General features: G+C 36.4%; 1 protein-coding gene and 1 long non-coding RNA gene across 8 annotated transcripts in view; one reads left to right on the forward strand and one right to left on the reverse strand.

Moving 5' to 3' along the window:
- The window catches only part of DMXL2 (Dmx like 2), a 163264-nt gene extending 154217 nt beyond the window's left edge, over positions 1-9047 (forward strand). For all 3 annotated transcript variants that reach the window (XM_060097340.1, XM_060097341.1, XM_060097342.1), the window contains 10 exons: positions 469-555; positions 640-761; positions 1906-2044; positions 2706-2766; positions 2900-3027; positions 3581-3658; positions 4450-4541; positions 5242-5294; positions 6619-6836; positions 7578-9047. In XM_060097340.1, the coding sequence (XP_059953323.1) occupies positions 469-555; positions 640-761; positions 1906-2044; positions 2706-2766; positions 2900-3027; positions 3581-3658; positions 4450-4541; positions 5242-5294; positions 6619-6836; positions 7578-7787 (1188 nt within the window). In that variant the 3' untranslated portion in view covers positions 7788-9047. The remainder of the gene's footprint in view (positions 1-468; positions 556-639; positions 762-1905; positions 2045-2705; positions 2767-2899; positions 3028-3580; positions 3659-4449; positions 4542-5241; positions 5295-6618; positions 6837-7577) is intronic.
- LOC132488755 (uncharacterized) overlaps positions 1-15245 on the reverse strand; it is a 113927-nt gene that overhangs the window by 6159 nt on the left and 92523 nt on the right. For 2 of the 5 annotated variants that reach the window (XR_009531808.1, XR_009531809.1), the window contains exons 4-5: positions 9464-9548; positions 1541-1605 (exon numbers count right to left, since the gene is read on the reverse strand). This is a non-coding gene — a long non-coding RNA (uncharacterized LOC132488755). Of the gene's footprint in view, positions 1-405; positions 486-1540; positions 1606-9463; positions 9549-15245 lie in introns of those variants that run through there. The other 3 variants (XR_009531812.1, XR_009531810.1, XR_009531811.1) reach the window with 2 other exon arrangements.

Here is a 15245-nt window from a genome sequence, read left to right on the forward strand (position 1 = left end):
AGCCCTCCTTCATTACTTTCTAACTGTTCTTGTATCCAACTTCTTATTCCTATCTCATCACCCTTATTTAAAAATATTTCACTTCTTATGTGACTCCTTTGTCTTTCTGATTGTGTCTTTTTCTCTCACATTCTTACTGCTGTATCCTTGTGCACTTTTGGAAGAGATAAGAGACATTACTGTTATAAATACTAATGAAAATTATGTTAGCTATCTTTTGTGACAGTTACTTAGTATCCTGTAATCTCAATGGAAATTTTTGTAATTGGGGTGATTACAGGGCATCAGAGAATCTAAGCTAATTCCACAGCTAATTTTCAACACACTAAAATTACTGGTACCTTTTTTCTTGCTGCTGCTGCTACTGCTACATTTTCTTCTTGTCCTTCTTTTAAGCTTTGTGGGATGTACATATATCTGTATGGAGCTGTGCTGCAACAACTAAAACTGCTAACAAATGTCTTGTAGGTTGAAGCAGATCTGGGCTATCCAGGAGGAAAGGCAAAAATCATTCATAAGGAGTCAGATATGATCATGGCATTTTCTGTTAATAAGGTAAAATCTTTAGTCATTATAAAGAATGTAGTACTTTGTTTTAGTGAAATTGCTTAAATGACTGACTTTGCGTTTGCTTTACAGGCAAACTGTAATGAAATTGTTTTGGCTTCAACGCATGATGTACAAGAACTCGATATTACTTCTCTTCTGGCCTGTCAGGCATACATATGGATTGGAGAAGAATATGACAGAGAATCCAAAAGGTTTGCTTGCCTTATGTAATCAATTTTAAATGTAGTTTTCTTCAAAAAGAACCTATTAAGTGGTTATGCACTTGATTTCAGTTGTCTTGAAAACTATGTATTTCTTTGGTAAGGAGACAAACATAATTGGTTTAGCTGCCAAGAAAGGGCTCTGCTTACATCAGTGTACAAATTACTCCTGCTTCTTCCATTAGACCCTGAATTAGTCATAACGTTTGAGTCAGAATAATCCCCAACACCAGAGCCTAATGCTAACAACTGCCACTTTGACATTTAACCCCAAAGAAATGTCAGAAATTACACAATATTCAATAAATTCAGCTGATCTGGATAATTACCATAAAAAGCAGAATACACCAATTTATTAATTAGATTGATTGACGAGTCACATTTACTGAGTAATTTTCAGTGTTTCCTCTTGATTATCTCTCTATAAGCATACCTTTTTCTCAGATAAAAATGTAGCCAACTTTACTTTTCAGTAAAACTATGGACGCTGCACCAAGAGTGCAGTAGTGCTCTCCTACTTGGGGGTTTCTCCTCCACGTTTCCCGTCCCTCTTGCTTCTCTCCAGACTCTCGGAGATTTTATGTCCTAGGAGTGGTGCCATGATAGCCTCTTGCCTTTCTGTTTCTATCTCATCCGTGTATAATACAACTAGGTTTCAGTCATACTTCAGAGTAGATGGAACCATGTAATGTGATATGGCCCATCATAAAAATTACTTTAACACTTAATGTGATAATTAGTACCTAAGTTTAAGAAAACTTTTAACTCACATTTCTTTAAAATGTTTGAATTTTATAAATGGGATCTCTGTACTTGAAGAGAACATCGTCTTTTTCTGTACAGGATAAAAAGAAAATCTGTGTTAAATACTTCAAAACAAACATTTGTTCTAATTTGTGCAGCAATAAAATTCTCCCAAACATTAGACTAAACTTATATTTTGCCTAAGGGGAAAAAGTTAACCAGTACTAAAATTGGTGATGATGATTAGGACTTGTACCTACGTTTTCATTATGAATATTGATACTTTTTTAAAAAAATTAAGACTGTCCTTCAGATAGATAAAAAGCTCTGTAATTGGAATTTGTGTTGAGAAAATGGAACTGTCACAGTAACACATGAATGTTTTCCACAGTTCAGATGATATTGATTATCGTGGTTCCAGTACAACTCTTTATCAGCCCAGTGCAACATCCCATTCAGCAAGTCAGGTGCATCCATCTTCATCCCTGCCGTGGCTGGGCAGTGGACAGACTAGCATTGGAGCTAGTGTGGTACGTTATTTACTATTAGGTATGGTTTCTGGATATGGACTCGCTCAAAAATAGGTTGAAATCACTTTGACATAGGAATGATGCTGAAGATCAGAGGCAGTGACCAGTTAGTATACCATAATAATGATAGCTAGCATGCTGTGAGTTTCTTTATGTCAGGTGCATGCTTTTTCTTATAACAACCCTAAGTGGTTTTCATTTTATAGATGAGCAAACTGAGAGGCACAAAGTGGTAAAGCAGAGCTAGAGAGGAATTCATGTCTACTATAAGTGTTTGAAAAATGCCATCAATAGCATTGTTGTTAGTCACTGTAGTTAAAGGGGTCCCATTCTCATGTTCTGCTCTGAAGAATCTGGAGATACTCCTGATTGTCCTCAGGGAGGGGCACTTGGAGGAGAGTTCCCTTTACAACTAGATGAAGCAGCTTGGTATCCTCACAGTCCACGCAGACCAGGGCACGCCAGTAAGTGACTATGCTTTCCCAGCCTGTTCAGACAAGTGTCGTATATTTAGTGGGTCAGAAAATCCACAACAGGGTTTATTTTAGTAATAATCCAGTGTAAGAGAATAACTGTTGTCAGAATTAGAGTTGGCCTGAATCATATCCTTCCTTATTTCTTCTGTGATGCAAAAGAAATTCATTTTTATCTTCTTTTAAAGCTTATGAAAAGGAATCTACATAATGTTAAGAGAATGACCTCACACCCAGTCCATCAATACTGTAAGTATATTATTTATGATCAAAGGACTGCAAGTGATCTCTATCATTTTGAAGTTGGCCTATAGAATGGGAAATGTTGGAACTCTTTCTTCAGCTTTGTTTCTTATTTTTTGCTTTTCCTTTTGCGTCTCAGATCTTACAGGTGCTCAGGATGGCAGTGTACGAATGTTTGAATGGACAAGACCTCAGCAGCTTGTCTGTTTCCGCCAAGCTGGCAATGCAAGAGTTACCAGATTATATTTCAACTCACAAGGCAACAAGGTTAGTTCCTGGGGGTTACTGCTAAACTTGTCTGAAAAGAACTGCAGATATTTTGAGTAAATAGCTAGTAAAACTACACTTAAAAACAAATTCAGTCACTCTGGATTTAAGTTGAGCAGGCAGTTTGATGGTGTCTGTTTATATAGCCCCTTGGCTCTCAAGAAAAGCATAAATCCACATAAGTTTGTGTGGATTAATTAATCATCTACTTACAGATACTAAATATTCTGTGAGGGTAAAGAATTCTGTTTCTGTTGAGTATGTTGATGGTGCCTGTGTGCAGAGTCAGGCACCTAAGAGAAACCTTCCAATTTCTTACTAAGTTCTGCTACACAAGTTTGGAGGAAAACAGTGAAATAGGCATGGAAAATAATTTAAAAGGTGGCAGGATATCTACAGTACTTGGGCTTTCTTGTGAACTACAGCAGCAGGAGCATAGGTACAGGCAGAATGTTGGTTAAGTGGGGACTGAGTGACTCTCCATTTCATAAATGATTTTACCTTCGATATGGCTACTCAGAAGCTGTGTTTAATATTTACGCCATTCTTACAGTGTGGTGTCGCAGACGGAGAGGGTTTTCTGAGTATCTGGCAAGTAAACCAAACTGCATCAAATCCCAAACCTTACATGGTAAGTATCACTCAGCATTTGCAGAGCACATACGGAGGCCACTTTGTTTGTGAAGCGTTTGTTTCAGACAGCAAATCCCATTGGTGGATCTGTTGTGAAAGGGACCACTCTGTCCAGCAGCCACGGCCCAGCACCATCATTGCCCTAGTTTTAGACTGAAATGACTAAAATGCAAAAAACTTGCTTTTCACAGCTTGAAGGGTGACCATTATATTTGAAATTTATAGGGGCCTTCTCTGTGTGTGGTCTTATTCAGGATACATTTTTATTACACTTTTATCTGTTTTGAAATCTCTGACTTCTTAGTGATAGAGTTTTATAGTGATTCGTTTTAGGTACTGTATTAAGAACCAGACAGGTTCCATGTATGCCAGTTTGCTCCAGAATGTTTCTTATTAGATTATAAAATAACCAATCCCAATAGGCCACTTCATCCATTAATCCAAATCATGTTAGAACACGTGGTGATGCAGACAAGCATGTCTGCACTTGGAGGGTCGGGGCACGGTGAGGCTGGTAGGTTAAGTTCATGTACTTGGTGTTTTATTCCTTTGTTACATAATCTTTAATTCCATGTTTCTGCCAACTCTTCCAGTTTTAAAAAATTATTGGGTATTAGCCAAGTAACATGCAGATGACAGCTAATCCTCTTATCACTTATTCTTTATTCTAGTTTTTAAAAAGTGTTCTTAGCTCGTGCATGTAGTATATGATTAGCAGAGCTGTGTGTGTGTACTGTACCACATTTTACTGGATTTTGAGATAACATCAGCTGCACTTTGTTCCCATAGAGTTGGCAGTGCCACAGTAAAGCCACAAGTGACTTTGCATTTGTTACCTCTTCAAGTCTAGTTGCCACATCTGGACAGTCCAATGACAATAGGTAGGTTGACAGAGATGCAAAAAAGAAATAAGCATATTTTAGGCAGAAAGGTATTCTTGCTAGAAAGTATGGATTTCTATTTAGTCAGGTTTTTCCACCTCAGGAATACAAAAACTTTGTTACAGAATTCTTCAAGTAGTTTTCCTTACCAAAACGAGAAAGACCAAAATTACTCCTAATGTAATCTACTAAAAAGTAGGTGGAATTTTTATGTTAAAGCTATTTTTTTATTGCTGTTAATACTGTCAAGTTTTTGAGGCTCTGTAGCCATCATTCTCAACATTTTCTTTGCCTCAGATTGTTTTCATTGGCAACCTGTGCCCATGAATAACACCTCTCATTTCCCTGCAGTGTTTACCCCCAAGGATATAGAAGCATCTCTTCTACTCAGGAAATCATGTCTCATTTTCCGTGGAGTGATAATGGAAAAGAGATAGGGCCGGGGGATGAGATGGAGCAGGGTCAGGTGGGACCACGTGAGACAGACCCTGTAGTTTGAAAAGGATAAACTCTTGGAAGAGATATAACCCCAGTCCCAACCTCTACCCTCATCCTAGTTGAGAATCACTGCTTTATAAATGTGAGTGAACAAAACAACATAAGATTCGATAAGTAAAAATATTTGATGTAAAGACGCAGTTTACCCCAGTGATGACTTAGAACAATTTGTTTATGATGTATTTTTGTTATTCTTTATTAGAAATGTATGCCTCTGGGACACACTGATATCACCTGGAAACAGCCTCATTCATGGTAGGTGAGCTAAGTCTTTGATTTTCAGTACACTGTGAAAGAATGCTTTCCTGGTTTTATTTTAACCAGTAAATCCAGTGCATGTTTATTCACGGGTTAAAAATGGAGAAATGTATGGAGTGAATAAAATTCTAAAAGTTAACTAGAATATCTGGCTACCTTGCTGAGGTAAATATGTATGGTCGCAGAAACCCAGCTAGCCTAGAATAATCTTTGTGTTGTATTCCATTCAGAAAATGTGGTGTGGAGAGCGGCACTACTAACAAGGCTGCTGAAGAAATCAGTTGCAAAGTATTCCTTGAGCTCAACAGAAATGAGGTCATATTTCAGAGAATTAAATCTGACTGTAAACTAAAAGTCAGACTTATGACTAGAAATCCGAATAATGCCATTTAAACATTATTCCTTTTAAGACAGTGTTTTCCACATTGCTGTCCTAAAGATCACTCTTTCATATAATGCCACCAAGAGTGCTCAAAGCTCTAGTATGTTTGGGTTAAACATAGCTAGGAGGACTTTGTTAAAAAAAAACAAAACAGATTTGAGTCTTTTACTATGGTGATGTGTATTTTTGAAAGGTGTAGTTATTTCCCAGTTTTGATTGCAAAATTCTTTGTTTTTGGCAAATAATTATTAACATCTCTTAAAGATTTGCCACATATTAGTTTAAGGTGTTAATCACATTAGAATGCAGAGAGTCCTGGGAAGGTTAACTCCTTAACTTGGGGCTGGTAATTTTCACACTAGTGTAGTTTCAATTACTTAGCTGAGAAGGACTTTAAAAAATATATATTTTATTGAAGTATAGTTGATTTACAATGTTGTGTTAATTTCTGCTTTATAGCAAAGTGATTCAGTTATACATATATTCTTTTTCATATTCTTTTCCATTATGGTTTATCTCAGGATATTAAATATAGTTCCCTGTGCTATAGAAAAGAACTTTTGATGAGGTTTTATGTATGGGCAGGAACTGGGAAAGGGTAAATACTTGTTATTGGTGGGTATTAATGAAGACATTGAATATCATTGAGAAGCTTCTTCTCCTCTGCACTTTTGCTTCTACATTCTTATGAGACAGTATAACTTAGTTTGGGCATAAAGTTTAAACTTCCTGTGTATATTGGTGTGTGTTTTCATACTGAGATTATGTATGTTTTTTCTGTCGTTGCTTGCCATCTTTTTTAATACTTTGATCATGATTATAGAAATTAGAAGGGAAAATGTGACAGTAATTTCTGTATAACTTAAATGTGCATTTAAATATTACCAGAAGTGCTAAGGTAGACATCATTTGGGAAAGGCTCTTGATGTTTTTCTTCAGGTTTCACATGCCATGATCATGGTGCCACGGTACTTCAGTACGCACCAAAACAGCAACTCCTAATATCTGGAGGCAGGAAAGGCTACATCTGCATTTTTGACATCAGGCAGAGACAGCTAATTCACACATTCCAGGCACATGACTCTGCAATTAAGGCGCTGGCTCTCGATCCCTATGAGGAATATTTTACTACAGGTTCAGCAGAAGGTAACATAAAGGTGAGTCAGTACAAGAGGTTGGAATGTGCTAAATATTATCTTTACCTGCTGTCAAGATTGATCGGGGAGGGGGAACCAAACCGAAAAACTCACCACCCTCTCCGTGCAAATATATTGCTTCCTCCCTTACTTCTGTGTGGTTCTTTCTAAATTGTTAGGATCTAGAAAACCAGATAATCAATCTCAGTATACTCTCAGGTCATTAAAAAGCTCTAAAGAACTCTGTTTGAGTAAGTGTATGAGTTTAACTAATGCATTGATTTTTTGATGACATGAATTTGGTTTCTCACATCATCCCCCTCCCCTCTTCCCACCTCTGCCTCCAGTACCTGACTCTGTTTTGTACAGTTGAGGTCTCCAGAGAAGCGAGGTGGTACTGTTCTTTTATATTGTCCCAGGGCCTAACTTAGCATTAGGAATGTATTTAACTGAATTAACTGAAATATTTAATTGAATTAGAGATGGGATATATATGGTTAATATGAAACAAGAGGATGTGAAGAGAGGAATTTGAAAGAAGGTACAGGGAAGTGTAAGGATGGTAAATGAGCCCTGTGAATGGTATTATTTCCAATTAGGTAAACTGTTAGAAAAGAGGTAGTGGACAGGAAAGTTGGGCTTTAATGAGATCAGTTGGGCTGGGAGAACAGAGGTGAAGCCCATGTTTTTAAAAGTTTTTCATCTCTTTCTCTCTTTTTTAAATGACTTACACTTTATGTTTTCACTTTTTCTTTAAACTAGGTTTGGAGGTTGACAGGCCATGGCCTACTTCATTCATTTAAAAATGAACACGCTAAACAGTCCATATTCAGAAACCTTGGGGCTGGAGTCATGCAGATCGACATCACCCAGGGCAACCGGATCTTCTCCTGTGGGGCAGATGGGACGCTGAAAACGAGGGTTTTGCCTAGTGCTTTTAACATCCCTCATAGCATTCTTGACATTCTGTAGACTTAAAGATTGGGGCTTTATTTTTATAAACATTTCAATTAAAAAACACACTGCAGAAATTATTAGGCATTTCTGCTTTCCAAGCAGTTGTTAACCCATTGAAAACAATACAGAGAATCTCTGTGTAGAATTTGAATCTGATCCAAGCTGAGTTTTAGGCTGAGTTTTGCGTATATGGGCTGGTAGAATGACTGTGCATGTGTACCTTTTATCATGCTGACATACTTAAATAAAACAAAACCTAGTATTGTATGAAGGGTAGCTATTCTTTACAGCATTTAGCGAACCTGATTCAGAAAACATTTGAGGTTAGAAGTTAGCATATAAGTAAGTTAGTTATAATAATGAGAAGGACCTTTACACCAAATCAAGGAAGAAAATGTTGCAGTTTCAGGTTTTTCTTCCTATTCTTACCACTGATTGAAGCATGCCTGCAGTCTCCTTTGTTGAATGAAGAATAGTCATAAGGAGTTAGAAGCTCCAGGACACCAGAAGTACACTGTAAGCAGCGTGTAAGCACACTTTGAAGCAGCTCACAGTGACTAGTTCTCTGCTGTGAGAGGTCGTTCCCATTCTTTCCTGCTGAATATTTTTCCTGTTAGTGTTTATACTGATCTAGTACTGTAATTTGCAAATGAGTGCAAATTTAAATGCAATGTTTTCCTCACAATTTGCACATTCACGTTTTTTGGACTGCTAGTTTTTCTATTTAAATATTTGCCTTCATGTTAGGAATGTAATACGTGGACATGACATGGTAGTTAACCAAAACATACCAAGTTAGTACTTCCTTTTTAGTCCAGTTTAGTACTTTTTCTTTTCATGTATCCAAGGTTAAAACACCCACAACATTTTAAGGCTATGTTGAACCTACAGCAGTAGAGCATTTCATATCATAATTAAAATGAATGTTAGGCTTTTTGTGGCCAGTTAATAGTTGATGAGATTGGTGATATTATTTATTACCACAGCCTATTGTATAAACTATGCAGAGTTAAATATTATTTGCTTGAAAAATATTAGCCAGTGTTATCATATTTTGATGTACTTCTTGGTTATGACCAAAAATATGTTCTTGAAATATTGAAACCAATGTCTGTGTTTAAATGTTTACCAGCAGATTGTCTCATCACGTTAATGAGAATGTTTAATGCCTGTGCGGTATATAGTAAAATATAATGGCATAAGAGCACCTTTCTCTGAAGGCAATGTGATGTTTGGGCTGTGAAATACATATGTAAAAGAAAAATAAATGTTATTTGTTAGAGTTTTACCTCAGTTTGGCCTGGCATTCTTTGATAATATTTTTAACAGTTGAGATAATTTTAACTTTGAAAAAATGCTTAACTGTGAGAGAATTCTTAAGGTATTAGGCAGTCCATTCATTTACTCAAATATTTATGAGTGCCTTCTATATCAGAAGCCCTTCTAGGAAATGGGATACAGCGGTGACCAGACAGAAGGCACACAATGTTGGGATTTAGTTGGGTAAGAACTAACTCCACTGTACCTTCTTGTTTATTGAACTGAGAGTGGATTTTGGCACCCAAACTGGTGAAGGAGCTGAGCTGGGAATGGTGCTTATGTGGAATGGTGAAGAAAAGAGGAGGAGGGAGGATGCCTGAATACATAGGAACACAAGTTAGACAAAAATTGTAAACATATACGACACTTACCACAGCTCTGTATACAGTAATCTATATATGTTGCATTCTCTCCATCGTGTGTATCATACTAAAACAGTACCAGCTGATTTAGAATCTGCAAGATAATAGAATTTTTTTAAAAAACTGTAGTTGGTTTACAATATTGTGTTACTTTCAGGTGTACAGAAAAGTGATTCAGTTACATTTTTTTTCTGATTCTTTTCCATTATAGGTTATTACAAGATACTGAATATAGTTCCCTGTCATATACAGTAAATCCTGTTGTTTATCTGTTTTATATATAGTGGTGGGTATCTGTTAATCCCATACTCCTGATTTATCCCCCATGCCACCTTTCCCCTTTGGTAACCGTAAGCTTGTTTCTATGTCTGTGAGTCTGTTTCTGTTTTGTAAATAAGTTCATTTGTATTATTTTTTTTTAGATTCCACATATAAATGATATCATATATTTGTCTTTATCTATCTGGCTTACTTAGTAGGATAATCTTGAGGTCTCTCCATGTTGCTGCAAATAGCAGTATTTCATTCTTTTTAATGGCTGAGTAGTATTCCATTGTGTATATATACCACACCTTCTTTATCCATTCATCTGTTGATGGACACTTAGGGTTGCTTCCATGTCTTGGCTGTTGAAAACAGTGCTACTTTGAACACTGGGGTTCATGTATCTTTTCAAATTAGAGTTTTCATTTTTTCCAAATATATGCCCAGGAGTGGGATTGCAGGATCGTATGATAAATCTATTTTTAGTTTTTTGAAAAACCTCCATGCTGTTATCCATAGTGGCTGCACCAATTTACATTCCCACCAACAGTGTAGGAAGATTCCCTTTTCTCCACACCCTCTCCAGCATTTGTTATTCATAGATTTTTATTTTTATTGGACTATAGTTGATTTACAACATTGTGTTAGTTTCTGCTGTACAGCAAAGTGAATCAGTTATACATATACATATATCCACTCTTTTAGATTCTTTTCCCATATAGGCCATTACAGAGTACTGAGTAGAGTTCCCTGTGCTATACAGTAGGTTCATAGATTTTTAAGTGATGGCTATTCAGACGGGTGTAAATTGATACCTCATGTGGTTTTGATTTGCATTTCTCTAATAATTAGTGATAGTATCTTCTCATGTGTTTGTTGGTCATCTGTATGTCTTCTTTGGTGAAATGTGTATTTAGGTCTTCTGCCCATTTTTTGATTGGGTTTCTTTTTGGATATTCAGTTGTATGGGCTGTTCGTATATTATGGAAATTAATCCCTTGTAGGTCACATCGTTCGCAAATATTTTCTCCCATTCTAAAGGTTGTCTTTTCATTTTGTCTATGGTTTCCTTTGCTGTGCAAAAGCTTTTAAGTTTCATTAGGTCCTATTTGGTTATTTTTGCTTTTATTTCTTTTGCCTTTGGAGACGGATCTAAGAAAATATTGCTACGATTTATGTCAAAGAATGTTTTGCCTTGTTCTCATCTAGGATTTTTATGCTGTCATGTCTTGTTTTAAGTCTTTAAACCATTTTGGGTTTATTTTTGTGTACATTGTGAGGGTGTGTTCCAACTTCATTGATTTACATGCAGTTGTCCAGCTTTCTCAGTACCACTTGCTGAAGAGACTATCTTTTCTCCATTGTATATTCTTGTCTCTTTTGTCAAAGATTAATTGACCATAGGTGTGTGGATTTATTTCTGGACCTCTGTTCCATTGATCCATATGTCTGTTTTTATGCCAATACCATGATGTTTTGTTTTTTTTTTTAATGTTGGGGGTAGGAGTTTAATTTATTTATTTTTGCTGTGTTGGGTCTTCATTTCTGTGCGAGGGCTTTCTCTAGTTGTGGCAAGCGGGGGCCACTCTTCATTGCAGTGTGCGGGCCTCTCACTATCACGACCTCTTTTGCTGCGGAGCACAGGCTCCAGACGCGCAGGCTCAGTAGTCGTGGCTCACGGGCGTAGTTGCTCTGCGGCATGTGGGATCCTCCCAGAGCAGGGCTCGAACCTGTGTCCCCTGCATTAGCAGGCAGATTCTCAACCACTGCGCCACCAGGTAAGCCCCCCATGGTGTTTTGATTACTGTAGCTTTGTCGTATTGTCTGAAGTCTGGGAGGGTTATGCCTCCTTGCTTAGTTGTTCTTCGCAGACTGCTTTGGCAAGTCTGGGTCTTTATGGTTCCATATAAATTTTAGGATTATTTGTTCTAGTTCTGTAAAAAATGTCATGGATAATGTGATATGGATTGCATTGAATCTGTAGATTTCTTTGGGTAGTATGGCCATTTTTAACAATATTAATTCTTCTAATCCAAGAGCATGGGACATTTTTCCATTTCTTTGAATCATCTTCAGTTTCCTTTATCAATGTTTTGTAATTCTTAGCTTATAGGTCTTTCATCTCCTTGGTTACGTTTATTCCTAGATTTTTTTTTTGATGTGATTTTTAACACATCAGTAAAAAATTTAAAAAATTCAAAAGTAAAAAAAGTAAAAAAGTAAAAAATTTTTAAAAATTTTAAAATCACATGTTAAAAGTGTGATTTTTAACACATCAGTAAAAAAATTTTTTTAAATCCTTTATTTTTTACTTTCTCTCTAATAATTCATTGTTAGTGTAAAGAAATGCAGCAGATTGCTGTATATTAATCTTGTATCCTGCTAACTTGCTGGATTCATTTATTCTAATAGATCTTGTGTGGAGTCTTTATATAGAAAACCCTAAAGACAAACCCTAGAGTATCATATCATCTGCATATAATGACAATTTTACCTCTTCCCTTCCAACTTGAATACCTTTTATTTCTTTTTCTTTTCTGATTGCTGTGGATAGGACTTCCAGTATTATGTTGAATAAAAGTGGTGAGAGTGCCATGATCAAGTGGGATTTATCCCAGGGATGCAAGTATTTTTCAATATTCACAAATCAATCAGTGTGATTCACCACATCAACAAATTGAAGAATAAAAACCATATGATCATCTCAATAGATGCAGAAAAAGCTTTTGACAAAATTCAACACCCATTTATAAAAACTCTCCAGAAAGTCAGCATAGAAGGAACCTCCCTCAACATAATAAAGGCCATGTATGACAAACCCACAGCTAACATCACTCTCAATGGTGAAAAACTGAAAGCATTTCCTCCAAGATCAGGAACAAGACAAGGATGTCCACTCTCACCACTGTTATTCAACATAGTTTTGGAAATCCTAGCCACGGCAATCAGAGAAGAAAAAGAAATAAAAGGAATACAAATTGGAAAAGAAGTAAAACTGTCACTGTTTGCAGATGACATGATACTATATATAGAAAATCCTAAAGATGCTACCAGAAAACTGCTAGAGCTCATCAATGCATTAGGTAAAGTTGCAGGATACAAAATTAATGCACAGAAATCTCTTGCATTCCTATACACTAACAATGAAAGATCAGAAAGAGAAATCAAGGAAACAATCCCATTTACCATCACATCAAAAAGAACAAAATACCTAGGAATAAACCTACCTAAGAAGGGAAGAGAGCTGTACTCAGAAAACTATAAGATACTGATGATAGAAATCAAGGATGACACGAACAGATGGAAAGATATACCATGTTCTTGGATTGGGAGAATCAGTATTGTGAAAATGACTCTACTACCCAAAGCAATCTATAGATTCAGTCCAATCCCTATCAAATTACCACTGGCATTTTTCACAGAATTAGAACAAAAAATTTTACAATTTGTATGGAAACACAAAAAGACCCCGAATAGCCAAAGCAATCTTGAGAAAGAAAAGTGGAGCTGGAGGAATCAGGCTACCTGACTTCAGACTATACTACAAAACTATAGTAACCAAAGCAGAGTGGTATTGGCACAAAAACAAATATAGATCAACGGAGCAGGATACAAAGTGCAGAGATAAACCCATGCACCTATGGTCACCTAATCTATGACAAGGGAGGCAAGAATATTCAATGGAGAAAAGACAGTCTCTTCAATAAATAGTGCTAGGAAAACTGGACAGCTACATGTAAAAGAATGAAATTAGAACACTCCCTAACACCATACACAAAAGTAAACTCAAAATGTACTGAAGACCTAAGTGTAAGGCTAGACACTATAAAGCTCGGAGTACTATAGGCAGAACACTTTTTTACATAAATTGCAGCAAGATCTTTTTTGATCAACCTCCTAGAATAATTAAAATAAAAAAAATAAATGGGACCTAATTAAACTTAAAATGAAAAGACAACCGTCAAAATAGGAGAAAATATTTGCAGCCAAAGCAACTGACAAGGGATTAATCTCCAAAATATACAAATAGCTCATGCAGCTCAATATCAAAAAAACCCAACCCAATCAAAAATATGGGTGGAAGACCTAAATAGACATTTCACCAAAGAAGACATACAGATGACCAACAAATACATGAAAAGATGCTCGACATCACTAATTATTAGAGAAATGCAAATCAAAACTACAATGAGGTATCACCTCACACTGGTCAGAATGGCCATCATCAAAAAATCTACAAACAATAAATGCTGGAGAGGGTGTGGAGTAAAGGGAACCCTCCTATACTGTTGGTGGGAATGTAAACTGGTACAGCCACTATGGACAGCCATATGGAGGTTCCTTTAAAAACTAAAAATAGAGCTGCTATATGATCTAGCAATCCCACTCCTAGGCATATATCAGGAGAAAACCATAACTTGAAAATATACATGCACCCCAATGTTCATTGCAGCACTATTTACAATAACCAGGACATGGAAGCAACCTAAATGTCCAACAACAGAGGAATGGATAAAGATGTGGTACATATATACAATAGAATATTACTCAGCCATAAAAACGAATGAAATAATGCCATTTGCAGCAACATGGATGGACCTAGAGATTGTCATACTGAGGAAGTCAGAGAAAGACATCATATGATACTACTTATATGTGGAATCTAGAAAAAGGGTACAAATGAACTTATTTACAAAACAGAACTAGAGTTACAGAAGTAGAAACAAACTTATGGTTACCAGGGTGTGGGGTGGTAGGGATAAACTGGAAGGTTGGGATTGGTATATACATGCAGTACTATATATAAAATATATAGCCAACAAGGACCTACAGTATAGCACAGGGAACTCAATACACTGTAATGGCCTACATGGGAAAAGAATCTAAAAAAGAGTGGATGTATGTATATGTATAACTGATTCACTTTGCTGCACACCTGAAACTAACACAACATTGTAAACCAACTATACTCCAATTTAAAAAAAAAAAGCGGTCAGAGTGGGTATCCTCATCTTCTTCCAGAATTAGCAGGAAGGCTTTCAGCTTTTCACAGTTCACCATTTAGGATTAGTATTAAGTATTAGTGGACCGTGGCTTTGTCATAGATGGCTTTTACTGTGCTCAGATGTTTCCTCTATACCCACTTTGATGAGAGTTTTCTTATTATGAATGGATGTTGAATTTTATCCAATGCTTTTTCTGCATCTATTGAGATGATCATGTGGTTTTGTCTTTTCTTTTGTTAATGCGGTGTATCACATTGATAGATTTGCATATGTTGAACCATCCTTATGACCCTGGAATGAATCCAACTTGATCATGGTGTATGATCCTTTATATGCGCTCTTGGATTCGGTTTGCTAATATTTTGTTGAGGATTTCTGCATCTATATCACCAAAGATATTGGCCTGTAATTTTTATTTTGGTAGTGTCTTTGTCTGGTTTTGGTATCAGGGTGATGGTGGCTTCACAGAATGACTTTGGGAGTATTTCCTCCGATTCAATCTTTTGGAAGAGTTTGAGAAG

Source organism: Mesoplodon densirostris, chromosome 4 (assembly GCF_025265405.1).
Source record: "Mesoplodon densirostris isolate mMesDen1 chromosome 4, mMesDen1 primary haplotype, whole genome shotgun sequence".
NCBI lineage: Eukaryota > Metazoa > Chordata > Mammalia > Artiodactyla > Ziphiidae > Mesoplodon > Mesoplodon densirostris.